Source organism: Melanotaenia boesemani, chromosome 19, assembly GCF_017639745.1.
Source record: "Melanotaenia boesemani isolate fMelBoe1 chromosome 19, fMelBoe1.pri, whole genome shotgun sequence".
NCBI classification, from domain to species: domain Eukaryota; kingdom Metazoa; phylum Chordata; class Actinopteri; order Atheriniformes; family Melanotaeniidae; genus Melanotaenia; species Melanotaenia boesemani.
This window is the reverse complement of record NC_055700.1, coordinates 5,966,419-5,993,201: the sequence shown is the minus strand read 5'-3', so window position 1 is coordinate 5,993,201 and position 26,783 is coordinate 5,966,419. Positions and strand designations below refer to the sequence as shown.

The 26,783-nt window shown below is 40.1% G+C and overlaps 2 protein-coding genes across 4 annotated transcripts; one reads left to right on the top strand and one right to left on the bottom strand.

Annotated features, from left to right (window-relative positions):
* Positions 1-1,822: 1,822 nt before the first annotated feature.
* On the bottom strand, positions 1,823-7,137 carry LOC121629859 (sialidase-4-like). Of its 2 annotated transcripts, none has more exons than XM_041969701.1 (3): positions 4,745-7,137; positions 3,397-3,647; positions 1,823-3,305 (listed from the first exon to the last, which is right to left on the bottom strand). In XM_041969701.1, the coding sequence occupies exons 2-3, from the start codon at positions 3,619-3,621 to the stop codon at positions 2,358-2,360; spliced, it is 1,173 nt and encodes a 390-aa protein (XP_041825635.1). In that variant the 5' UTR covers positions 3,622-3,647; positions 4,745-7,137; the 3' UTR covers positions 1,823-2,357. The 2 variants fall into 2 exon arrangements, with proteins under 2 accessions (XP_041825635.1, XP_041825636.1); XM_041969702.1 differs by having other exon boundaries at positions 3,397-3,631.
* A 28-nt stretch (positions 7,138-7,165) lies between these two features.
* Positions 7,166-26,474, top strand: LOC121629858 (metal transporter CNNM3). 2 transcript variants are annotated; one of them, XM_041969700.1, is made up of 11 exons: positions 7,166-7,936; positions 8,017-8,351; positions 10,132-10,308; positions 11,015-11,172; positions 13,114-13,257; positions 13,333-13,491; positions 14,123-14,292; positions 15,554-15,650; positions 17,198-17,328; positions 19,037-19,163; positions 19,364-20,636. In XM_041969700.1, exons 1-11 carry the CDS (start codon positions 7,223-7,225, stop codon positions 19,411-19,413), a joined length of 2,262 nt encoding a protein of 753 aa, XP_041825634.1. In that variant the 5' UTR covers positions 7,166-7,222; the 3' UTR covers positions 19,414-20,636. The 2 variants fall into 2 exon arrangements, with proteins under 2 accessions (XP_041825634.1, XP_041825633.1); XM_041969699.1 differs by lacking the exon at positions 19,364-20,636 and adding an exon at positions 22,026-26,474 and having other exon boundaries at positions 7,168-7,936.
* Positions 26,475-26,783: the final 309 nt, after the last annotated feature.

Genomic DNA, 26,783 nt, shown 5'->3' with positions numbered 1-26,783 from the left:
GAGAATATAAATGTTTATAGTATGTGAAATGCCATGGGCTTCTTGTGTCTGATGTGAGGAAAGTCACATGATAAGGTCAAGGCTCACAGCCACTGCCTTATGGGAAAGAGAATCAGCCGCTCTGTTTAGAGATTCTACCCTGAGTTCATTGAGGCGCACACAGTAATTTATTATTTGCTTTATATTTCTGTTTGTTTACAGTATGGACTGTAGATTTATTTCATGTATTTGTAGTTTACACATGTCGACGTAAGAGAGAGAGAACGAAAGGAAATAAAGAAAGAAGACATCAGTTCGTTTCGTGGCCTCTATTAATTGAACCAGTGCAGCTAAACTAGCTTGGCTGGAAAAGAAGCAGAACTTGTCTAACAATAAAAACAATGCTAAGGTATGTTGTTATCAGTGTGTACCAGGGGTGAACAGCCACAGATGTATTTCTGTGACTTTATGCTTGAGCATATTTTACAAAAGAACATGCCAAAAAACAACATTCTTCAATGGCTATAATGAGTCATATAAAACATTTGTGGAAATAAAGCTGTTACCGTCATCTCTACCGTTTGGTTTGGGTGATACCAGAAGTAAGTGTGTGTTATGCCATCAGTTTTTGTGATTATCTATTACACTTTCTTTTTAGTAAAAATATTAAAGGTGCATTGTGGAAGATCAATGATGGAATAATTAATATTAAAAACTGTTTCTGCTGTTATTTAAACACTTTACTAAAATAACTTTTTATACTCTTAGAATGAGCTGTTAGAATCTACTTGCTGTAGGTCCAGGTTCTAACATACCATCCTACCTGTTAAGTTATCCTACCTATACAATACTATCTGTGCATACACACCACGCGAAAACATAATTTTTATTTGGGGTTGAGGATGTGCTCATAAATCCACCCTCAACTCTAGAACAGCTGTACCTCCATGTTGTTCACACAACAAATTAAAAACTTTCATTACATTTATATTCATATATTTTCAAAGACATTGTATATAATTATTTATTTATTTGGAGTTTTTCATTATTATATAGGCCTAAGAAATTAATTGATGCTTTAATTAATTTACTCTATCAAGCCACCCTACCTGCATACATGTATTTACAGTGTGATTGTTTTACACCTGTGACCGTACCTTTGTGATCTTTACTCTATTTTTTGATAGCACAAAATTGAATTGTATGACAAATGCATATGTGGTAGCACAGATTGACAGATATGCTGATAAATACTGTAGGGTGTTTCTACAGAACACCACCATTTTTACTACGGTGTCTCTGAATGGACAAACCTGTGTGTGTCTGTGTGTGTAAATCTTTAAAACTACAGTACCAGCTTTGTTTGATAGGAGCTAGAGCCCTGTTTGGGATACTAACACCTTAAAAGAACCATAGAAGACAGTAAACATGTACACAATGATGACGTAGTTACCTGTAGTGCAGTCATTGCTGCACCTGAGGCCACTGGATCCACTCTCAGATAAAAAAAAATCTTTGTCTGGAAGAATTTTGGCCACTGATGGCCACTGTACATTCACAACTGTGCTGTACCCATTTTTACCACTAGATGGCAGTCATTCTTACACACTGTACCTTTAACTGGTTCATATCTGTCGTAGCAGTTTTATATTTATCACCTGAAAAAATCTTGCACACTGAGTGCACGTGGAGGTTTAACTGGCACACCTGTTGATTGGAAAGCATTTCAGGTGAGAAAGGTGTGTCGAAAGCTGCCATGAAAACGAAAGACAATTTCCAGAAGAGTTGGAAAGTTTTTGTAAATGCAGCAAAAACTTGAGTCGGTCATTTTTAAGATTTTTGTTTAAATCTTTATTTAACAGAGACAAGGACAAAATAAATAATTTTCAGTCTGTTCACTGAACAACTTCTCTGGATTAAATTTTTTTTACAAGTCATAACATTTGATGCAGAAACACACAAAACAAAATTTAGGAAGAGAAGCCAAGAATGAACAATATTCTGGTGTGTTTTTCCACAAGGTTATCTATTATTTGTTTTTATTTCAGAAGAACAGTTTCACCAGAAACTGTAAAAGGCAAGTATTTCCATCCATCCCAAACTGCATGGTGTCACAGTCCATGTGCATTAATTCTAACCTCAGCAATGTGTGAATGAGAAATGTAAAAGGACTGAGAAGCTTGTGTGGGATTGGTGTCAAACTCATTTTAGGTTATTACAATCATTTATAGTTTTACACATAATTTGGATGAAATTTCAGTTAAACACCATATTTTTTTAGATCATATGAAGCTGATTTCACTGCACAGATAATAATTAATTACATTTCCTCAATTAACTTCATTTTTCATAAAGTATTAAGACAGATCAGGAAATATTTATTTAATTAAGCCAACATTTTCTTTGACTTGATCGTAGCTAAAGACGTTGCATGCTATCTGTTCGATTTCAGACGCCTCACCACGCTCCATCAGGCACGCAAACCAGCCCTCGTCAATGTAAGCCAGGTCTGAGTAACCACTGGGCCCCTTGTTAATGATCCAGGGCTTGCTCCAAGCATGTGGATCCTGTGGGGATCTGTTCAGATACACTCCTAGATCAACACGTTTGGACTGACTGGTTGGGTGGGAGTAAAGCAGCCACTGTGGCACCTGAGCTGAGTTGGCCTTTTCAGGCTGAGCTGGAAAGGAGACCACACTTCCCTGACAGCCTCTACCTGTTTCCACCAGCTTCCCAGCAGCAGGGAGAGTCAAAAACTCTTCTCCACTATTTTCACTGACAGCTTCCACTCTATAACCTCCCTCACTACGAGCATTGCAGTAGAGCCTGTTTCCTTTGTCATCAGAAACTTCTGCCATTTGACATTCAACTGATTTTTCTTCCAGCATATTACCAAATTGCCATGTAGCACCCTTATCATCGCTGTGCAGACACAGTGCACGTGAAACAGCACAAAAACAGCTTATACAGAAACATGACCGGGAACAAGAGCCATATCCGTAAGCTGGAACAATCAACCTCCCAGCCTGGGTTTGAAGGCCATGACCCGGCCCAAGAGCAAACGTGGCCCATTCCTTGATTTCCGGCTGTTTGTCGCTGAGATCAGTTAAATCCGTCCAGGTTTGACCAGCATCTGTGGTTGTGATGTAGCAGAGCCGGGCCTTGCTGATGCCCCAGAACCTCTGCCATGCTTCTGAAACAGTACCCTCGACACAGATGAAGAACAGAAAAAGTTTTCCGCTGTTCTTTTCGTAGACTGGGCAGGGATTCATCGGACGATATCCACCAAGATGCTTCTTCTCCACCACGTTTGTGGACTCTGACCACTGAAAAATGCATCATTCAGAATGAACACAAGGCTGAAATTAATATTTTTTCAAGTAATTTACGAATAACTACTTTACTTTTGATAATTACCTGAATTCTTGTCTGATGGTTGGTTTCATCTTTGACAAACTTTCCTGTTTTCATAACCAGCGCCTCCGTGGTGGCATCATTTGAAGTCCTCCTCTTCTCAGCAAAGGCCAAGAGAACTTTATTGTGTCTGTCGAAGAACAGAGCTGGAATCCTGTAAACCTCATTCTTGTCCTCATTGGTAAGAAAGACAGTTGTCTGCTCTTCACAATGACTAGTGTTGTCCATGATCCGTCATCTGCAGGTAAAATGATCTGCATGAGGAAAGGCATGCAAGCTCCTTGTTAACGTGATCGTAGGTTACTGGCTGGTTTTATCGGGCAAGGTGCTGCAGATTGTGAGGGAGGAGACTTTATTGCAAGTAAATGGGAGCATGACAAAGTGTAATAATGAGGCTGAGGGTTATATTTTGATAACCTGTATTAATGGATGCTCATTGGTCACACATAAGCCTGTCCAAGGTAGCATAACAAAAAATGTGCCAACACCAGACAAAAAGCTGTAGGATTTTCAGTGGTTTTCTTCCACTTTTGTTTCCGAGATGATGCAGATATTTCAAAAAGGTTGATTAAAGGCAAACTTTGATATTTTCCCTTAGCCTCAAAGTATTTTCAACAATTGTCAGAAATGTAATAGCTATCAAATTTAACAGAAACTGTGTTTAGGTGATGAGCAGAACAGTGTAACTCCCCTCCAAACCACTTCCTTATAAACTAGATTTTAAAACGTCATTTTCGGTCTCAGTAACTGTTTGGTGGTATATGTACATTAGAAATGTGCTGGATAGAGTTGTCCATTTGCACAAATACAAAGATTTTTGCTTTGTGACTAGTTAATGTTTTGTTGAGTTGATATCTGGCTGCCAGATTAAAACACTCTAAACTCTTAATGACCTTTTTCTTTTTATAAAAAACTGATAATCACTTTTTTTTGGTGATTTTTTTTTGTGTGTGTGTGAGCTGGCTCAATTAACTATATTATGTGACAGGTTCACACATAGCTGTGAGTTTGCAGTAAATCAATATTAATGTACTAAAAAGATGAATATTAAATCAGTGTTGAAATCTAACTTTCTCATGGATTGCACTGACACTGCTATTTCAACAGTGAGCAGACATAAAATCAGTATTAGTTCAACTTAAATTCAGTCTCTGACTTTATATCAGCTCAACACAGAGTCTTGTTTGACAAAAAGGATTCTCGACAAGTTCACCTTTTATATGATAAAATAAATAAAACATGACTCAAAGATCAGAAAGTTAATTCTGAATTTATTAAAGCAGAACTCATTTTGCACTACATGCATCTTGCAGAGGCAACATGGATGTAAAATAAAAAAAATAAAACTCACCAGCAAATGATTCCACGATCAAAGACGGACAAATGTGGAGTCAGGAGGGGTGCTCCTCATTAACAGATGAAGGAGAAAAAAAAACTTAAAATGTATTAGTTTCCAATAATGTGTACTAGGTTCCAAAAAGCTCCTCAGGGCCAGTACTACTTTCCCTACCTGTGTTCTTAGAGTACTACTAATCACCTTTTACTCCTTAGGTTTTCTTCTCTGCTTTGATGGGTGCAGACTAGAAATTTCCTCTAAATACATGTTGCATGTTCATTTTCTTGCAGACGCAAGCACAGTTCCACACCCCGCTTCACCTTTCACTTCTCTTTTGTATAAGGTAGAGCTGACATGTGGGCCTTCTTCCTATTTTTAATACTTCACTATTTTCACTATTATACTAATGATCAGGTTTCTATTAAACATTAGCTGTTAACGAGTATGCAAAACTATTTTAAGTAAGTAATACATCTTTTTGATAAAAGAGTAACTAATTGGTAATAAGTAAAAAGAGTAATTAATAAGTATTAAGTAAAAAATAATAAGTAAAAAACACCTAAGAATAATTGGTTACTAGGAAAAACACTTCTATGTCAGAGTACTTGATTAATAAGAAGAAAATTTCCATGATACTAATTGGTTAGTAAATGAATACATGAGAACATTTAAATAACACAGTTCGCCCTTTTATTGCTTTTGTTGTTGCACAACTTTGTGTTATCTTATTTTCTTGTCTTGCATTTTCTAATTAAGATTAAAAAGTTAAGTTAATGATTTATTTATGGGCCCAAACACCTGATATCTTGTTGACATCGTGTCCTGTTTGGCCTTCAGAGGTTTAAATCTTCAGTCTGATAACTTTTAGTGGCAGATGCTCAGAAGCAGCTTTTGTCTTCCACCGGATTTCTATTATTTGTGAAAGTCTGCTTGTGGCGTAGTTGTTGCGTTTGATTATAGGTCCTGTTTTATCTCATTGTCATCATAAATCATGTTATCATGACATGTCTTATGTCACTCCTCATCTCCAGGTCTTGGCTGGCCTTTGCTTTGGCCTGTTGGAGCTGCAGCATAACCATATTTATACCAACGCCCCAGATAAGGGAATGTGGAAATTAACTCCTCACTCGTAAACCGGTCAAACAGGGCCAAAAACAAACAAATAAACAGGAAAAAAAAAGTAAAAAACAATAAGGAGAATATAGGTCAAAGAGGAAAGATAAGACACATGTTCACTGTAAACAAAAACATTGGTGAACATAGCAATAAATGACCATATCAAGCAATCAGCTGTTATGAATTTAAGGTGCAAGGCATCCAGTGTGACATCATGTGACATCATGACATACAGGTATTTCTGTCCAAAACATATGAAAATAAACCAAAAGTCAGGAAAACCAATCCCAGGCTGACTGAAATGATTGTGGTCTTTGTGATAAAGAGCTATTTTATTCTACATGGGTCCAGTAGCTTTAAACTAATAAAACTTTAAAGGGAGTTTTAATTGTGAATGACGTTTCAGCTTAGCTGAATAAGGTTTCTAAGCTTGTTTTCTTTTGCATTTTTGCACAGTAGATTTTTAAGGTGTAATATTATGATTTTTAGTATGCATCTGATTAACAGAAAAATTACAAATCCACTGAGCCCATCTTTGAAGACTGAATCAGAGGCTGTAATTTGATAAATATCTCTTCCATGTCTGTCATATAGATTGCAGTTTTCTAGAAAAACGTTTCAAAGCATGAATATGCTCATCAGATTTTAAGATTTGTTGAAGAGTCATAGAAAGGTGCAGATGGACTGACATACCCGTTTTTAGTTGGAAAATGCAGCATCAGTTTCAGTTTTGTAATGCAACTAATGTAAAAGGAGAGAAAGAATGATGCGTTGTTCTCCTGTCTGGACATGTAAAAGAAAGTCTTCATTCATACCATGCTACGAAAGCTGTTTTCTGATTGTCTGAGTAAATCAAAATTATGCATATTGAGGGGTGATTGGAGACCAACAAAAATGTTTGCCCTGAGGCTCCTTGGGAGGTTAATCAGACCATGTCTCCTAAGAAGGGGACACACACATGAAATACTTTTCTAAAAAGCCTAAAGATAATCAATTTAATGAGCACCTTTAGTGCAGAGAGATTACTTTAGTATCAGATAAAGAACATAAACTGTCTCCAGCAGTAGCCCAGAGTCATGAATGGCTTGTTTTTATGAAATCTAACAAAGATGGGCGTGAGCTCGTCCTCCTATCTCGGTGGCTGTGAGCTGACACTGCAAGAGGGCGGCGCATTAAAAACAAAAACATTCAGAAACCAGCTCCAAAATGTACGCTACCCTCAAAATTCAACTTTAAAGCCTGCGTAGGCTGAGCCAAGATGGCCGCCAAGCAGCCCAGTTGCAGAGTTCCCTTCCCAGGCCCCCACCCCCTGGTGGGCGGAGCCGCTGCGTGGCTGAGTAACATGATCCACGCAGAGCCAGGCTGACCAAATCCAATATGGTGGCCAGCTTGGCAGGTCAACGGTTCCTGTTGATGATATTGTTGTTCTGCGGGATCAGATACGGCACCTGCAGCCAAGAAGCTCCGCGCGTTCTGGGGCTACGACTGGAAGACCCGGTGGGTCTGGTGTGCATGAAGAATCGGATCATCTCGGCCCCAGAAGGAGCCACGTTCACACTCCGTCTCTTCGGGACTAATCTGACTGGAAATGGAAGCTGGCCGTTGGTGGCGTTCGCAGAGGCTACTGGCGTCGCGGCAGAGGCGGTTGGTGATGCAGCCGACCCGTGCAAAGAGGAGTCCAACCGTCAGGATTCCGCGTTCCAGGTGACGAAGGAGTTCATCCCGGATGAGGAGTACAGTGGGCTGCTAACGGTCGAGGTTAAACGAAGGAGCATCTCTGCGGGAGCAGCTGGCAGCGAACAGAGCTTCCACCACCTGTGTGTGTGGAACGGAGAGCAGTGGGCATCTGTGGGGCCCGACAGACTGCGGATAAGCACCGACAGTGATCTGGGCGCAGACTACATCCCACCGTGGGGTCTGGCTGTCCTGATAGTGCTTCTGCTGCTGGTCTGCGGGCTGCTGAGGACCGTAAACTTGAGCCTGCTGTGGCTGGACCCTGTGGAGCTTTACGTTCTCCACAGCTGTGGATCCGAGGAGGAGAAACGAGCCGCCAAGCGCCTCGAGCCAATCAGGAGGAGGGGGAACTTCCTGGTGAGTTTCAGGTGGGACACGGAGAGGTAAGGGAAGGTAGTTGTGTTCTCTTCTTGCCAACATGCCTCTTCTCCGTCCAGACGTGTTCGCTGCTGTTCCTCTGCGTGCTGGGACACTCGGTCCTGGGTGTGCTCCTGTACCGGGCACTGGGCTCCATCGTCTCCGCGGTGTTCACCAGCGGCTTCCTCATCTTCTTCCTCGCTGAGCTGGCTCCTCACATCCTGTGCTCCGGTTATGGCTTCCAGCTGGCGCCCGGGCTCACCTGGCTGGCCCAGGTTTGCATGGTGTTGACTTGTCCCCTGTCTTGCCCTCTGGGACTGATCCTGGACCTGGGTCTGAGGAGGGACATCAGCACCTGCGGGATTAGGGAGAGGGCCATGGAGATGATCCGCACCAGTGTGAATGACCCGTACAGGTAAAGAAAGACAACCAGGGTTCCACATAGATGCAGACTTCAGTCTGAACAATCAGTTGAGATATTGTGAAATTTCATCTATATCTAAACTTTTACTTTGTGTATTTGCATCACGTACACCCCACACTTCACTTGAAAAATTTAGGCTTAACCAAGATTTTGTTAAAAAAAAACAACTGGATTGACTTTTAAAATGTAGCATGAACTCTCTGACTTTAGACCGAGCTGAAGAAGCTACAACTTAAAGGTCCAGTATGCAGTTCAAATATTTCTTTTAGAGCTCAACTTAAATATTTATTTATGGAATCAAATGTTTATGATGAAGGATGAAAATTTCTGGATTTGTTAGTTAAAAGGTAACGAGTCAACAGGATGAACTTATAGCTGCGTGATATAAGCACAGAGGGAAGAATATGTGGTGAATTTGGTCATCAGGTGTGTTTACCTGCTGGAGCAGACAAAGATCAGGATCTCTGGTCTCAGATCTTCTACAGTTGAGCGAGAGGTGATGTTTCAAGAGTGATAATGACCTGAAACTTGTGCACATAGTCAGTTAATCTACAATTCAACATTTTCTCTTAAAGTTACTGTTATAACATGTATGTACGCGTAACGTACGTTGAAAATGAGTTTTTATAGCGTGTGTGCTTGTTTCCTCGTGCGGGGATGTTGACTGACACCTGTTAAGGTGATGCTGCAGCAGCACTTCTACAGGTGATGTCATGGCCGAGACGCAAATGTGACCGTAGGCCAGGGTGGATCGTGCGGCGGCAGCTTCACATGTGCATGTTTATTTTTCAGTCTGGGTGCAGCGCAGAGGTAAACATCTCCTGCTCTGACTGTAGCTGGAAGGAAAAAGGTTCCTAGATGTGTTGCTAGTCACTTAGAAAAAAAAAGTAAAGAGAGTTGCTAGAGAAGGTCTGAATACTCACCTAATATAACGTCAGACTCGCCAAGTTGGCAACACTGCAAGTTTCTGGCTTTTTCCATACCTGCATAGGTGCATGTGTGGTTAAATTAGGTGCGTCACTCCCAAGTTAACATGCACAAACTTGCACATGCTTGTGGTATTTCAAACCCTGCAGAAACACGTTTTCATCTGTTTCATCTGCAGCGCACTGACTGCACTACTGGTAACAACTCAAGTGTGTACGTGTGTCCCGTCTTCTTCTATGGTCCTTTTAAGGTGTTATATATCCCAAATAGTGCTCTAACACCTATCAAACAAAGCCAGTACTGCACTTTTAAAGCTCAGGGTTCTCACTTCACACCCTCAGTTGTTTGTCCTTTTAGAGACACCGTAGTAAAATTGGTGACACAAAAATGGCAGCTGCCACGTATGTGGATCCACAGAAAGTATTTATAAATAGCTCATTGTAAGAAAATAAAAACACAACTGTTACCTTATTAAAGTTATTAGATTCCGATACAGAAAACAGATTTTATATGTACATTTTTTCTTTCAGTGACCTTTTGATTTTGTCACATGCGGCACCTTTACAGCTGCTTTAGACTTGAATAAAACTGGCCCAAAAGACTTGGACTGGGTCCAAGACTGGGTCAGACTTGTTACACTGGCTTGTCTTGGATTTGGTCCAAAAGATCTGTGACATAGAGCTTCTAAGAATTATTTAAAATGTATGTTGAGTCAGTCCTCTGAAGACATGAGACGTGGTTCTGAAGGTTTTTAGCTTGACTTGCTCTCAGAGACTCCAGACCGAGTCCGGACATGTGACTGTCTGGGTGTGATGGCTGACTGCTCCATGCTCTTCCTTCACAGTGAGTTTGTGAAGGAGGAGTTCAGCCGCGGGGCGCTTCGCTCGAAGACGGTGGTGGACATCCTGACTCCCCTGAAGGACTGCTTCATGCTGCCCAGCTCGGCCGTCCTCGACTTCTCCACCATGTCGGAGATCATGCAGAGCGGGTACACCCGGGTGCCGATCTACGAGGAGGAGAGGTGGGGGCAGCAACATGATACTCACATGACCCTGAAAACAACTGTAGGTTGTTGTTCAAGTGGTCACATCTATCTAAATACATTTTCTAAGAAACTAAAGCACAATGCTTCAAATCATATAGGAGACGTGAAGGTTTCTGTATGTTTGGAAATATTAAATGTCACTTTTTTTACATATTACACGTTTACGTCTTCATTAAACATGTGAAACATATTTTTATTAGATGCCGTTTTATTAAAACATTTCCAGCAGCCACTCAAAACATTTAATAGGTTCAACACTTCAAAACATCCCAGCAACTTCTTCTCATATTTGTAGCTTAAAATCTACAGATTATTGATTGGTACAGATTTTAGTGGTTTGCGTGTCGGTATGGCATCCACACACCAGGGGGCGCTGTAGTTGGAGGTTGGATAACACCTGATTGATGCGCTTTTAGTCAGGCTGCTTTTTTTTGGAAAAGTGGCTGTATGCAAAAATAATCCAAAGCATAGAATAACGACTGTGTATGAATGGAACATTTTTCCTTAGAAATTTTATCATTTCCATGTTTTTATTTTGTTTGGGTTAAATCTACAATACAGATGTTTTTAAAACATATTTTCACCTCAAAAAGTCGTCTGGTTAATTATTTTATACTTTCTGTTGTTTCAAACAAAATCTCCCAAATATGACTCAAACTTCCTGTATATGTGTTTCTTCCAGGTCTAATATTGTGGAAATCCTATATGTGAAAGATCTGGCGTTGGTGGACCCAGATGATTGCACCCCGATGACGACCATCACCAAGTTCTACAACCACCCGCTGCACTTTGTCTTCAACGACACAAAACTGGACGCCATGCTGGAGGAGTTCAAGAAAGGTGGGAAGCTGCAGTTAGCGAATCGGAAAGGAGCTCTTTAAATTTCATGTTACCCAGAGTCATTCAGTCATTACCTGCACCGCTTTGTCCATTTTGGGTTGCGGGGAAGCTGGAGCCTATCCCAGCATTTAGCCAGTGAGAGGCAGGGTACACCCTGGACAGGTCACCAGTCCACCGCAGGTACCCAGAGTCTGATCTAGGTTTCAAACCTGCAGCGTACAGTTTTACAAATCCACTCGCTTCCGCTGTAATTCCTGCTGACAGTCATTTAAACTGCCATGCTCAGCTGGGAAGTCACAACATATCTTCCCAACCTCCGTGTGACAGGGTGGCCGGTGAGCGGCTAGAAACGGGGAAGCAATAGAGAAAGAATCCAAATTTAAATTGTCCGGGGGATTTTAGGCACTGAGGAGCAGCTCAGCCACCACCAGCAGCAGCAGCCTGTAAAATGAGCAAACTGGCAGCTTTTATCTCCTCTATCTCCAACAGGTGTTTTAACCATGTCATAAAATAACACTACATTCTAAAATCTGACTATTACTAATCCACAAAAATCTGCAACCCACATACTCATAAAGAAGTGTAGAAGCAGACGTTGTAACCTGACCCTAAAACCAGTTTCAAGTCATTTTATTGTCCCTAATGGGAAGCTTTGTTTACAGACAGCTCCTCAAGATATTCCATCAAACAGTTAAATCTACCGGCACACAGCTAACACGACTGTCCAATAAAATCACCAATAAAAACACTAAAATGAAATAAAAAAGGAAGACAGTAACCACAATGACCTTTCAACAGTTAAAAATACCGCAAATAAAAACACTATACAAAAAACAATCATTCAGTAAAATAATAAAAAAGAAATAAGATGTAATAATTTGAAGGGGAGCAGTTGTGCAAAAAACATCACATAATGCTAAAGCAAGGAAACAGAGCGCTGGATGTCAGCTGATATTGATTTATTGTATCGAGCATGGACAGCTCAATAATGAACTCACACCGGGTCATCGTGGCTTCGATGCCGCTCCGGTAGAGGACCCTGCATTCAGTGCAGCCATGTCCAAAACGTTATAAAACACCACAACAGGCCGTCTTCTAGTTGCAGCTCCAGATGAAAACTGCCTCGGCATCATTTCACGGATGTCTGCTCCTAACTTGGTCCTGTTTTAGTAAGAGCTGATCATTTCTCCTCCATCTGAGTCTTCCTCGTTCTTTTGTTGGAGCAAAGACAAAGCTTCTTCTGCTTCTGGTCATTTTTTAATTATGTTTTTGGCACCTTTAGCATTCTGGCCTGCAACGTAACTCAAAAAGTTATGGAGGGGTTTGGACTAAATATTCAAGAAATGTAAAAAATGGAATAAAGGAACAAGTGATTAGGTTTTGGGAGGGATCCAGATCACCGTCCAGGAGGTTTTTGAAGGATTCTTTACTATTATTTTGCCATTATTCCATTATTATTCTAACACAGTTGATAATGCTCAGAATCAGTGGCAAAAACAAAAAAAAGTTTAGGATGACATAATGGTAGACGTTATAATCTAACACTGTTTGATCCGAATCATGTTGGTAAAATAAAAGGGGTACTAGGTGGGCTGCTGGGCCAGTCTTTCTCAGGCGAGTGACAGTATGCCTGGGCGGAGGTCTGTGCTCTCTGAGTGCTTCTAGTTTCCAGTTGCTTTTTGAGACAGTAACTGGAAATGTCCAGAATAAGACCTAAGTGCCAGGGTGCAGCTCGCTTTTCTTTATTATAACAAGATGAGCAGTTGGTGGTCTTAATGTTTTGGCTGGTGGTTCATTCTTCCTAGCTTGTTCAGTTTGACACACTTCTCTTAAAAACAGGCATCTAAACTCTATCAAAGGTCGTGATTAGAACAGACACTCAGTTTATTTTTTTACAGTAATGATTCATGTTTTTGTAGAACCTCTGATTTCTTTGCTCAGGTAACTCTCACATGGCCATCGTTCAGAAGGTGAACAACGAGGGGGAGGGGGATCCTTTCTACGAGGTGCTGGGATTGGTCACCTTAGAGGACGTCATCGAGGAGATCATCAAGTCGGAGATCCTGGATGAGTCCGACGGCTACTGTGAGTGTGTGTAAGCGTGCTAGCTGCTGTGTTTCTGGCATCTTTATTCAAACCTTCGTCCCGTCTCCTCCGTAGTGGACAGGAAGGTGAAGCGTCCCCTCACATCGCTGGAGATCCCCCTGCAGCCTTCTAGCGCCCATGAGGAGTTTTCTCTTTTCAAGCCACCAGAGGGAGAATCCAAGATCCACACCTCCCCACAGCTGCTGCTGGCCACGCACCGCTTCCTGTCCAGAGGTGTGTGTGTTTCTGGCAATCTTTACCCAGGTGCATTCGTGTGTGTGTGTGGCTGTGAAGTTCATACTGGAAAGAACTGGTCAAAGTTTAACACACACACACGCTCCTACCTAATGAATGCATCACTCTTCCTTTCAGTTAAGCTGAAACACAAACTACACGTTAACTCAACTTTAATGTAACAAAAAGTTATTTTATAGAGATGATTTAGCATCAAACAGGTAGAAGAAAATAACATTTTTTATTTACACACAAAACATCACAGCCAAATAAAGCCATGAACCCTAACCAGAAAATACTAGAGAAAATACATCAGTTTCTAAAGATGAATAAAATAAAAAATGCTCAAATTTAAACAAAACTCAAACTGACACTTTTGCAGTCATTTATAACTTCATATTATTTTAAATTAAATTAATTACAATTTTGTTAATTTAATCAGGTTTTCTATGAGAAACTTTATGAAAAGTATCTTTTTTTTACGATAAAAAGCAGCATTAATGTCTTCATATATCATTTTCCAATATAACAAAGTTAAACAGTAAAAAAATCAAGCAGAAAATATTTCACCGTATTTTTTAATTTAGTTTAACTTGATTAAAATAATAAAACATGCTTTTGACTCCTGTAGAAGTGGAGCTCTTCAGCCCGACAAGAGTGTCAGAGAGGGTCTTGTTCCACCTGCTCCGCCACCCCAGCGTTAACCAGGAGGTGCACTTCGATCACAACAACCGGCTGAGCCCCAGCCATTACCTGTACACCCGCAACCATCCGGTGGACTACTTCATCCTGCTGCTGCAGGTACGAGCACGCTCACACACGGCGGCAGGAGGCAACGTGTGTTTTCACTCTCAAACGGTTCAGACGGGACAGAGGGGCAGCTTTAAATCTGAGAAAACTAGGCACTCACTTCTCACAGTACTGAGAGACAGATGGTTTCAACCAGAGGAAGTTAAACAGGTAAACAGGATAAAGCGTGTTATTCTTCTCTTTATAAAGCCAACGTATTGTAATAAGGAGGGATTAAAGCAACAGTATTAGGAAGGTATAAAACTATACTTGGTTTTCTGATTCCAGGTTGCTTTAGTGAGGTTTTGTTATTTATTCAGGTCATAAAACATGAAGATTTCACACAGTCAACAAGACAAGGCACAATGCTTGTACCAGGATGTATCCTCATCAGTGTTTTTTTTCTTGTACGTTCAACACATTTGTTCTGTTCATTAAACAGAGGAAACCAGGCCAACAATAATGTGTTTTTAATAGGGAAAGCAGCACATTTATAACCACCAGCTGGAAGCAAAACACATTCATTTATTTTAACAGAAGCAAAATCTCTTAAATCAGCATCAGTGTCTCAGGAATGGTAGTGTTTAGCTCTGTGATGGATAGTTTACCCTTTAGGTGATCCACGGAAGAGTTCCAGGCATTTCTATCCCATCCAGGAGGTTTACAATCCAGCCACTAAATATAGTTTTATTCAGAGACTCTATCTGGTAAATCCACAATGATCCATGATAACAGCATTATTTATCATGCTGTTATCATCATAAAAACATCACTACCACTACTATGTTGCTAAGAGACCTCTATTTAGACCTGGACATGATGATGAAGCCACTTCCTGTCAGACTTTCCACCAATCAGAGAGCTTAGATTGACGGTAATGTCCAATCAGGAGCAGCCAAAGATCAACCAGTGAGCAGAAAGTTCTATGTGTGTGTGAAAAGAAGACAAATAATGCTCCTCTGTGGCTGGAATTAAGCCAAGAAGACGTTTCTGATGCACGGTGGCGCCACAAAGCAGCTGAGCTGGAGTTGGTTTAGTGAGGATAGCAGGTAAATAGTAGCAGGATTAACTGGAAATGAGGAGAAAGTGAGGAAAAGCCTTTATGCTGCTATATCTATTCATACATTCATTTTAATGTGACAGCTGAGGCTGGAAACATCATGTCTGCACACTGACTGGGATTAAAAGCTTCAAGCTTCTACATGAATTTTTAAACAAATAAATAAATCAAAAACATCACTGATCATAGTTTATGTGCTGTGTTTGTTGTCAGGGGCGCGTGGAGGTGGAAATCGGCAAAGAGGGGCTGAAGTTTGAAAATGGAGCGTTTACATACTACGGCGTGTCTGCGTTGACGCTGCCATCTTCAGGTGAGGTCACCTGCTCTGCTTTTCTTCCTGAAAGACTTGAAAACACCAAAGAAGAAAGAAAAAGAGGAATGTCCTGATAATCAATGCTACAAAAACACTTTTTCCTCTATGCTAAAAGTTCCCAAAGAGCCTGATGTGAGTTGATAATAGTAACTGGTGTACTTTACATTGTTGGACATTGTTTTACAACCAAGCAGGACTTTGAAGGACGATGCTTCTGTGGAATGACCCAGCAATATTCTGATGTTGGAGTTCAGTCTGGCATCTGATTATGGTAATTAATATATTTAATAAATCGGGGACCTTAGTGTTGTAGAAGCTAGCTTGAACAGCTTGGCTTCTCATGCTGGTCACCAGTATGATCACGGTTAGCTGTGGGGTGAAATCTCATTCCTCAGCCAGGAGCTGTTGAGGGTCAGACAGCTTGGTTTTGTTGGCCACTCTGCAGCTGATCCCACAGATGTTTAGTTTGCTTGAGGTCTGGATTCACAGCAGATTATTTCATCCTCCCCAGTCCCTGACGTACCTCCTGGAGGATGGAGTTAGGTCCCAGATTCTAGATATATAGGGTTGCCACTGAAGCGCCATCCTTAAAAGTTCCTCTTGGTGTAAAGGTGACTAATCAGGCTCTCTGGTTATGAGTAATAAACAGCAGTTAGGTATAATGAAGCGGAGGAATAAACAGACAGATTTCCTCCCTTTTTGTGCTAAGATTATATATTTTAAGGAAGACTTCTGTCTCAGGCTGTCATTCCCAGCCATCATCCGAAAGTGATTACATAGAAAATATAAAAGCTGAGACACTTTTATTAGATATTTTAAATTCAAGGATTTTATTTATGCTACACTTAGTTAACAGTAAGGGATAATGACACTAATTGGTGCAGGCCTAACCAGGATTTGTTGAAACTTCTATCAGCCAGTAACATGTTAAGCTGAGATCAAGGCGATGTCCTACAAGTCTCATTTTAGTCTGACCAGAAGCCACAAATGTTCAGTTAACAGTGAAATAATACAGAAACTCCAAACAACCGAGAGCTTCTGCAACCCACATGCATACATAGCCTCCAGTTAGGGACCACTTCATTACAGAACACTGTCACAGCCCATATCACCACTAATTTACTCACTCCAGACCAGGTAATGCAGACATTTATTGCCTTTCACTGTCCCCTGCTTCCTGTCCACACCTCGCTAAATCTGTCATGTGAAGGCAAAACCTCCTTAAAACACTAAAAAAAAAAGTAGCTACCAAATAACATTTGTCAGGTAAGTTGTTCAACTTTGAAATATTTGTTCACTGTGTCCGACTTCGTTAAATATAAGAAACTATGAAGAGCAAATATGAGGTCTTTTTTTTTTATAAATGAGCCCTAATCAGCAGAAAAAATGCTGACTCATGACGGCAGATTCAAGTTTAAAGCTATACCAAGGTCAAAGTGGGTGCTTCTACATCATCGTGCTGGTGTTTATGTAACGAAGATGCATTCAGTGCTGTGATATCTGCAGAGCTGCAGATAATGTGCTGACTGTGTGTGTGATTGCAGTGCACCAGTCTCCCGTGTCAACCCAGCGGCACTCCCCCAGGGATCCGTTTGAGTCAGCAGAAGCCACCACCCCGTCCAGCTATTGTCCTGACTACACCGTCCGAGCTCTTACTGACCTGCAGCTTATACGGGTGTGTATAAACCCATGCACAGTCAAATGATACAACCGTATTTGTGCTTGCTCATAAAATTCAAAGTGAATCACATCTGATGGAAAGTCTGAGAGCAGGAGGCAATGCATGAAAATGCACCTTTATAAAAAGCAGTAATGGAATAATATGAACTGCTACTCTGACTCAGAGTGTCTGACTCTCAGGTTTTTCCACATATTGAGCTAGATGCACATGGTAGGGTCAGAATGTGGTGGGAGCATCATGAAAGCACAGATCCATCCTACCTTGTAGCAACGCTCCAGGCTTCTGGTGGTGTAATGATGTGGGTAATATTTTCTTGACACACTTGAGGCTAATTAGCACCACCACGGCCTGGTTTAAACTAGGGCTGGACGATACTGCCTGTAACTAATATCAATATTTTTGTCTTTATCCCAACACACGATGAATATCTCGATGTTTTGAAGTCTCCTCCAAAACACTGTAAATGTTGAATTTAAGTAAATTCTGTTAAAAGGGAAAAATGACAGTGAAGTTAAATTTAGCTCATTTTTAATTTTGAACCAAGAACCTGTACTTATAACCTGCAGTTTCCTCAACCGTTACATTAGGGGGGCTGACCGACACCCCCAACAGCATCCCGACATCAATAGAAGACAAAGTTCATTATTTTTTCAATTACTACACAATTATTACTTTATATTCTTATTATTCAAGTAGTTTTATTTTGAATCATGTCATAATAGAAGTAATTTAAGGTTCCATTTTCCTTGAGTTTTTATAATCAAAAGGACAAAATATAAACGTACGTGTCAACAGCTTGGGCTGCACAGTGAGGTTGTGGTTGGCATTGCACCCAATGTTTCTAACACCTTGTTGAATGCATGCCACCAAGAACTACTGTAGTTCTGAAGGAAAAGGGGGGGGGGTCCAACCAAGAAACGAGCAAGATGGACCTGATAAAGGCAGCTGGACTTCTCTTCTAGACGTTTTATCTGAACGGTTTCTTCAGCTTTAACTAATTGGGAGTTTTTGGCTCATAATTTGTTGACTGTTTACTATTTGAAGGATCATTAAGAGTCATTGACTCACTGGACCTTGCTGAGGGTCATTTCAGTCATGGCCACCAGTGAGTTCAGGTCAGCAAGATCAACAAGTCAGTGGTGAAGATGAGGGGAAACGTTTCCAAGAACAAAAGAAGTTGTCTTTATTTAAGCTCTCAGGACAGGGGTGTCCGAAGTCGGTCCTGATCCCTGGTGTAGACCAAGTCACTCAGATCATGGTAATCCTCAAACAGGGGTGTCCTCGAGGGCCGTAGTCCAGCATGTTTAGGATGTTTCCTGCTGCCGGACTTGAATCAGATTAATGGGTCACATGCTTGGGCAGCAGCACTTGTCATTTGATTTAAATCAAATGTGTTGGAGCAGGGACACATCTAAAACCTGCAGGACAACTGCCCTCGAGGACACCCCCAGTTCAGGATTCCTGTGATCTGAATGACTCAGTTTACACCAGGAATCGTAAACACTGGCCTTTGAGGGCTGCTGCCCTGCAGGTTTTAGATGTTTCCCTGCTTTAACACACCTGATTCAGGTTAAAAGGATTTCCTCAAAAGATGAAGCTGTGCAGGAGAAACTGCAGAGGAGTGTTTATATTTGGTAATGCAGTCACCCTGTGATGTAATAACTTCTGAATGGAAGGTTAGCCAACACTGTGCATGTTGCAGGTGACACGTCTGCAGTATCTAAATGCTCTGAGGGCGTCACGTGTTGGCCAGAGTCCAGATCCTCCAGAGATCAAGATCCTGCCCAACAGTCAGACAAAGCTGCTCAACGAGAGAAACACCACACAAGGTAGCTGTGCTCAAAACGTTGTCTGACCCCCGGGTCTGCTGCCCCGCCGACCTCCAAGCAATATCTTTCTGTTGCAGACGCCTTTGCAGTGTTTTTAGGAATGTGCTTTCCTGTTTGCCTTCAGCTGAACTAAATTAATTTTCTCTTTCTCTTTTTCTTTTCCCTCCTTGCGTGCCTCCTCTCGTCTCTGGTCTGTCCAGAGTTTCCTGTAAACTTTTCATTCTTTGATACCATTGAGAACTACTGTTAGTTTTTGCATGACTGACTGAACACACACATGAGAATAATGTCCCACCAGGACTGCTAGAACACTAGCTTCTCAAATCAGTGGCCCCACTTTTATTCCTTCAGTCTCACTAGTCATGTTTGTGTGTGAGAAGAGGTGTTTATGTGTACTTCACCCCAGTTTTTGCTTTCCCTTGAACTCATCTCACCTCTCCTGGTTGTGTTGTAAATACAGTAGATTTCATCCTTTGACCTGTTTAATTACAGCAATATTCTAAAACATATTCATCAAAAAACTACAGAGGATGATGAACTGTGTCCACTGGTGTCCATGTTGGAGGTTTTTATAATAATTCAGGCCAGTTACAGCATTGCTGTTTTATTCTATTAATGAAGTTTTTGTTCCTGACATGCAGGGAAATCTGAAGTGGGGTGAAACAGAAAACTGTCTGGACAGAAAGCGTGAGCTGAGTTTTACATGAATCATGTATATATTCACAGGATGAAACAAGAGTTATTCTTTTAAATGGTGTTTGATGCCATCTGTAGTTCTTTAAAAGAAACAAATGAAAGCATGAGGAGTTTTCTGGATTTAATTTTATAACAGGAAGATGTCGAATTTAGCTCATTTATCATTTTTAACTGGTTAATTCACCAGTTTTCTATCACATATGTAGGTCAAGGCTTCTTTAAATAAATACATTTTATAATAGAAATGATTTTAGATAGTATAAATACAGCATCCGATGCCTTGTTGTGCAGATTATACAGCTGACCTCTCAGTGTTCTGTGGGGCATCTTTGCTCTGAGTTTTGCCTTTCAGGCTGCTGCTGCAAAATATTCATGTAAGCCAAAACTTTTTCACAAATTGTTCAGTTACTATTATCCCAAAAAGATACAGAAAACGAGAAAGAATCCACATCAAGATGGAAAAATTCCACGATTGTATTAGTTTTAAAACTTAATGTTAAAGCACTTTTCCTACAGAAGAGTGTAATTCTGACAATCTGATGGGCTACAGAACGTCTTTAAGTGACTGCAAATGGGACTGCTGCTCTGTTGAAGATGTAATAAACTAGGTACCAAAAAACAAAACCAACAAAAGCACACACACACACTGCATTTGCAACTTATTTGTTTGGTTATTAATACTGAAAGCACTTTAACTGCATCTGTGTGTGGTTACCAGACCGCCTCAGTTACGAATCAAACAGCCATTTAGTCAATTTAACCAGTTTAAAAGAAAACTCTAAACAAGAGGCTCCTCAAACTGGAGCTGATCTCACTTATTTTGTTTGTAAAATATGAACAAAACAATGAAAATCATCGTAGAAGCAACGGAGTGGATGTTATTAACCGCTAACGGTTTTTAAGGGAAAAAATAAAGAGAACAATGTTTGATTTGTTGTTTCTATTGACCTCCAATATGTGTGTCTGGTGGACATAGGAAAACACCTCAGCTTTACTTGTTTTTTATAAAATGATGAAACAGCCTGTTCTGAGAAAATATCTATTTTACATACCGTATTTCCTCTGCTAAACCATTGTGCCATTTGGTTTATATATTTCAGTCATTGGTGTGTTTTCTATATTAATGTTTCCTCCTTATTTATACTGCAACAGTATAATTCCCCCTTATGGGTCCAGCTGTTTTATTTAGACCTACGTGGTATGCATGCACGTCTTAATAATGACAGAAGAGTACGTTTGAGTAAATTACAGTGGAAATGTGGCATTAAGGTTATAACGTCCAGCTGCAACTACACACAAAAGTCCAGAATTCCTTTTGAAATCTGGACTACGCCCCCTAGTGTTCAACACGTTTATGTTCAGCTTCTTGGGGAAGTAAGAAAGGATAATTCAATAATTTGTCCCGTCCGGTTTGATAAAATCTGAGTGGATTCAAGTCTGATAATACAAAGAAAGGTGTTCAGTCTTGTCCATAGTTTGTTTTGTGAAAATCAGACACATGATGCAAACATTCTGTACGTCACGCAGCTTCATCTGAATCATTTCAAACAGCGACCGGCTTCCTGTAAAGTTTAATTTAAATGTAGGTGGTCTGGCTGCTTCTTCGCTTTTGATCCAACCTCCTGAAACATGACACTTCGTTCCCCAAAATCTGCTGCAGAGGAAAAAATGTTCAACATTATTGGGGGAATTTGGGAGGGAGAAAACACTGTGGTACATCTGTCCCGAAGACGGGGATTCCCATATGAACCAGTCAGCAGAGTGAAACTGTAAAAGTGTGATTTTCCAGTTTTACTTTGGAGGTATTAACATGAGGCCCTGAAGATGTAGAGAAATACAAGTCATATCAAATACAAGAATGGATAGAAATAAAGATCTGTCTGTAGTAAAAGCTTAAGTTGAAGTAAACTAAGGAGGAAATACGGTATTTATGAAATGTTCAGAGGAGTTTAAAATGGCTCTATGCAAAAAAAACAAACAAAAAAAAACCTGCCTCTTCTTCTGATCTCGTTTCCTCACTTTAAACCTCCTTCATTACTTAAAAGTCCCTCCCTCACCTCAGAGCCTACGTGTGTGTGTGTGTGTGTGTGTGTGTGTGTGTTAATGCGTGTGATGACATCATCCCTCACTCACCCCCGTTCTCCTCTCATTGGTCGGGTTCCACAGGTGGCAGCCAATCCCAGGAGAGCTCCACAGAAGAGGAGGCTCATGTGTAGTGCAGACCTGTCCATTAAAAAAAACAAAACAAAACAAAAACAGGATCAAACCCCAGGTTTTTTTTTTAATTATTATTATTACTGATAAATCATCTATGGCTGGAATTGAGTTATTGGAACAGACGGGAGTGAGAGTGATTTTATTTAAGTAGACTCACACTTCTCATGTCCACCCACATTCCTTCATGTGATTTCCATTCAAGCATTATTTTATATGTCTATGTAAATATGTCTTTATAAATATTGTGATACAGTGACAAGAGAAGCTACGTGAACCTTTTGGAATAAATGTGTTTTCTGCTTTAAATGGGATCAAATCTTCAACAAACTGATTTAACTGATAAATACGTTGTAGGATTTCATGTTGAATATTAAATATTCACAGCGCTGTTGGAAAAGTAAGTGAACCCCAAATTTAATAATGGGTGAAACTACATTAAAAAGCAGTAACCTTCAACTGAACTGTCATCAATCCCAGTAAATTATTTTAATTCCCTCATATCTATAAAAACATGTGCAACATTTACGGTTATTTTTATGTTGTTCTGTGATTTTCCAAATTTTAAATGGCTTAAAAATAATTTATTATGGTTAAATTATGTTAAAAGTTGTTTTTAGTTTTTACCTCCAGCACATTTTTAGGGCAGTTTGTGCTTCTCCTCTGATACTGGGACTTCTAGTTCTTTATTAGCAAGAGCTGATTAATGAGTGCAGAATCCAGCCAACTTCTTCTGTTTCATATTGGGGTTCATTTACTTTCACAACAGACTTATTTTGTGTAATGTTAGTTTAAATCTGTTATTAGTGAGATTTTTAAAGCAGATGACTCCAGAGGGTTCACCTACCGTCGGATTTAAACTTGGCTGGACTTTTCTTCCAGGTTTAACTCTAAACACCAAACTTGCTGCATTTCCATTTTTCTCTGTTTATCTGTCTGAGTGCCAAAGTTACATTTGATTGTGTGTGTGTGTGTTGTCTCTGTCTGCTGTACCGAAGCAACCCGTCCATTTTCAGGCTAAAATGCTCAAGTTGGCCTAAAAAAATGAACAAACACAATGAATTTTGACACTGTGGAAGTATGAAGCTGTTTGGGCTGTGAGGTGTGTCCACTTTAATACCGTCATGTGGCAAAGCTGTTTTACATAGGTGTAGACAGGTGATTGGTGGTTTATGCCCTTTATTTAAATATGAGGGTCAAGCTTTCTAACTGAGACGTCTGCACTCATCTGTTTGCAAAAATGGGATTTGTTCTGGAAGCTGGACTGATTTGCTTGAGTTTGGGGTAATTAAAGACTTTTGGTCTTACTAGCCTTTTGGGAGAACTACCAGACTCCCAGCAGGACAAACATGACTGGCCTTTGCATCCTGCAGGGAACCACTGTGGTCCACAGTATTCTGGGCATTTTCTCAAGAAGTTGGTTTCCAACCAAAGACTTTGGTTTCCCAATGAGAACCAGCTGCATGTTGGGCCTGAACTGAAAATGGAATTATGTCAGCCAGCGTCCCTGACCCCACTGAAAAACTGGTGCCTGTTAACTACAGGTTCATCTGCTGGTTCCTGAAGAGCATTTTTTTTGTTAAGTGGTTGACATTATTTAAAGGAGATGGCCATCAGACTCCATTGTGAGCAGTCTAAAGTGACCCACATGCACAGAAGAACCCATAACGTCACGCGCAGCACGCTGTGTTTATGTGTTCTGCTTCCTCCGGTGAAGAAGAGCAACGTTTGTCTCAGTGTAGTGACCTAAAAGTCACATAAACCAGTGAAAGGTTTGGACATGCTTATTGGATTTAATGAGAATGTGTGTCTGATTCATATAAAAAATGCATTTTGCTGCTCAGACTGTCTATAAAAGGGGTCACGTAGGAGCAAATATGTCCACTCTGGGCCACGTTTGCCTGCAGTGTGAATTTCACTGTAGATGTTGATCAATTTAATTATAAAGCACTTTAACAACAGCTACAGCTGAACAAAGTGCTGTACATCTAAGGCAGATAGTAGCATAAAATTATTAAAATGAATAGATTATAATAAAAGTAGTAAAATAGAAATTTTCCGTATAAGTATTCAAACCAGTTTGTCAGCCAGGTTTGTCAGCCAGTTTTGTCAGCCAGTTTTTGTGGACAAATGATGAGTAATGATGACCTTTCTGCTTCTCACATAACACAGTCAGCTAATCGTGATCCAAAAGTTTCTCTGTTTATTTTATTTTAAAACCTAAACCATTTATCCTAAAATGTTCTAGTTTTTCTTACATATGGTCACATTTCTAGCCAAAGCTTCAGAGTTGGTGTGGAAATATGAGACATAAAGTAACTAATTTTGAAAGTATAACATGTAAAGGACTTCTTAGGCTATAAAAAATATTAAAGTTTTGTTTAACAATTGAAAACCTAAAAAGAAAACATGTAGTTCCTCAACATATTTAGGTCCAGCAGAGGGCGCTATAAACCTGCAGCCTGCACTAGCACCATCGTTTAAAACCTGTACCTGGATTAGGGACCAGTGACAGAAGGATGGATTTGATCAGATGTAGCTTCAGCTGTCTTGTCAGACATTCATACGTTTGTGGAAGAAGATTCAGTCAGAAACCTAAAAGCACCTTTTTCATCTTTCTGTCGTCCCACATGCTGGAGTTGTATTAACTTCACGTTTGTCCATAAATGTGTTTGTTGGTACAACAGCTAAGCATCCAGTCGTCTCTCCATGCTGCATGTTAATAGTCTAACATGCATTTTAAGCATCAGTCAGTCATTGCATGTATGTAAACATGGTCTATAAATAGCCCGTTGCTTCATAGTAATATATTAATAAGATTATTGCAATTATAAGAATAATTTGGGGTTATTTCATGTCTATCGCGATGAGGTAAACACAGCTGGTCTGTGGGCTGACAGAGTTATGGGTCAGTAAAATCTCTCATTCTGTTCATACTAGTTTGAACTGAGTCCTCTGTGTGACCGTAATGTAGAAAAAAAGTTCAAAACTTCACCATCAGTGTGAAAATATAAAGAAAAAATGTCATTTAAACCAAGCACACTTTAAGGATAATCTTTTGTTTTTACATAGAAAAGCTTTGAAGAGAGTCGAAAAGAAGCGTGAAAGATATCACACACTCCTCACGTGGACCATCAGATGGTCAGATTGGGTTTCAGACTGCTCCCCTCCAGTATCTGATGGATGAATTCTCCAGCTTATGTGATGTATTTTTTAATTATTTGTGTAATTTTTTAAATACATCAACCAGATGCAAATCAGTGTCTAATTGGAAAGACAACCATGGTGGATAGAGCGGGAAGGAAGACGTTCGAACAGCTATGAAGAGTTCTTCCAGTCATCTGTCATGTGATTTTTACTAAACCCATTTCCATTAAATGTCACACCTGCATTTATTTACCTGTCCACTTCTTATCAATTACTTTTTAGGAAACTTCCATCCAGCTGTTTTCATGCCAGAAAACCCAGAAGAACAGCTGGATGGAAACTGATGAAAATGTGAGGAAAAGTGGAATAAAGATAAAAACCGTGGGCACATTTTCATCACAGGACCAACTAAATGAGCATAAGCTGCATGTTTTTGGCCGTCATATGTCCGAATGAATTCTGGTGTGGATTCTACTCGTCATGTCTGAGCGATAGATGACCCTCTTAGTCAGAATGACAAGAGATTCCAGTATTTTACTAAAGTAGCCCTGAACAATCCCAGCCTGATCTGTACAGGATACTTTTTTTTAAAAAACTGACTATATTTCCCAGAAATGGTGTCCATCATGACTTTATGGGTCATATTAACATTACTGCTGACCCATGAAGCCAGAGCGGCTTCATTAGGAGGAAATGTGACTGGAATAAAGTGAACGATCCTTTCATCAGCAGCATGGTTGTTTCATAACGTGCTCTGCATCAGCTGCAGCGTCTGTCTCTGTATTAATACTCCAGATGTCTTTGATTCGGTCAGTGTTACCACATGTTGCCATATTCCAGATGTTTTTTGACTGTGATTTTTCAGTAAATATTTTTTAGCTGTTAATTTTTTTTTGTAAGTTCACTTCTATGGCATTGAAAGACTGAATGTAAATGATAATCACTGATGAGAGAACTGTTTGATTGTGAGAGTGGTGTAGAGAAACTGTGTATTAATATATGACAGCTTAGGTGGAATATAACTCCAGGGTGTAGTTTATAGGTAATCCGTGTAATTTTTCAGGTACAGCACTGTTACTACGAGAGTTATTGAGAGTTGAATCAGTTGCTCTTGCTGTCCAGGTTACATTTGTACATAACTTCTGTTTTATTTAGTTCTTTTTGAGAATGCTGTAGGATTTGGGTGCATTGAAACTCCACTGCATTTAACACTTTCAATAATTTCTTAGGAATTAAACTCAATCTAATTCTGAATGTTGTTTTAGTCTCTTTATTCACACATGGATACAAACATTGAATGACTTGATTTAGATTTAGTGTTCCTGAACAAAATAATCAGCTTTTCTATTCTTGTTTTACCCACAAGTTGTCACCGTTGGTTTCAGATCTCCTCGGGGAGGAGTTGGTCAGCAGAGAAGAATCGGGTTGTGAGGAGTCTTGCAGCTTTGATTACAGCTTCTTTATTAAATGTTAGTGTGTGAAACTACCATCTAACACGGGGCCAAATGCCGATCAAACATTTTTAAAGCAGGTTTTTTTGACTGATGTAAAATGGCTTTTTAC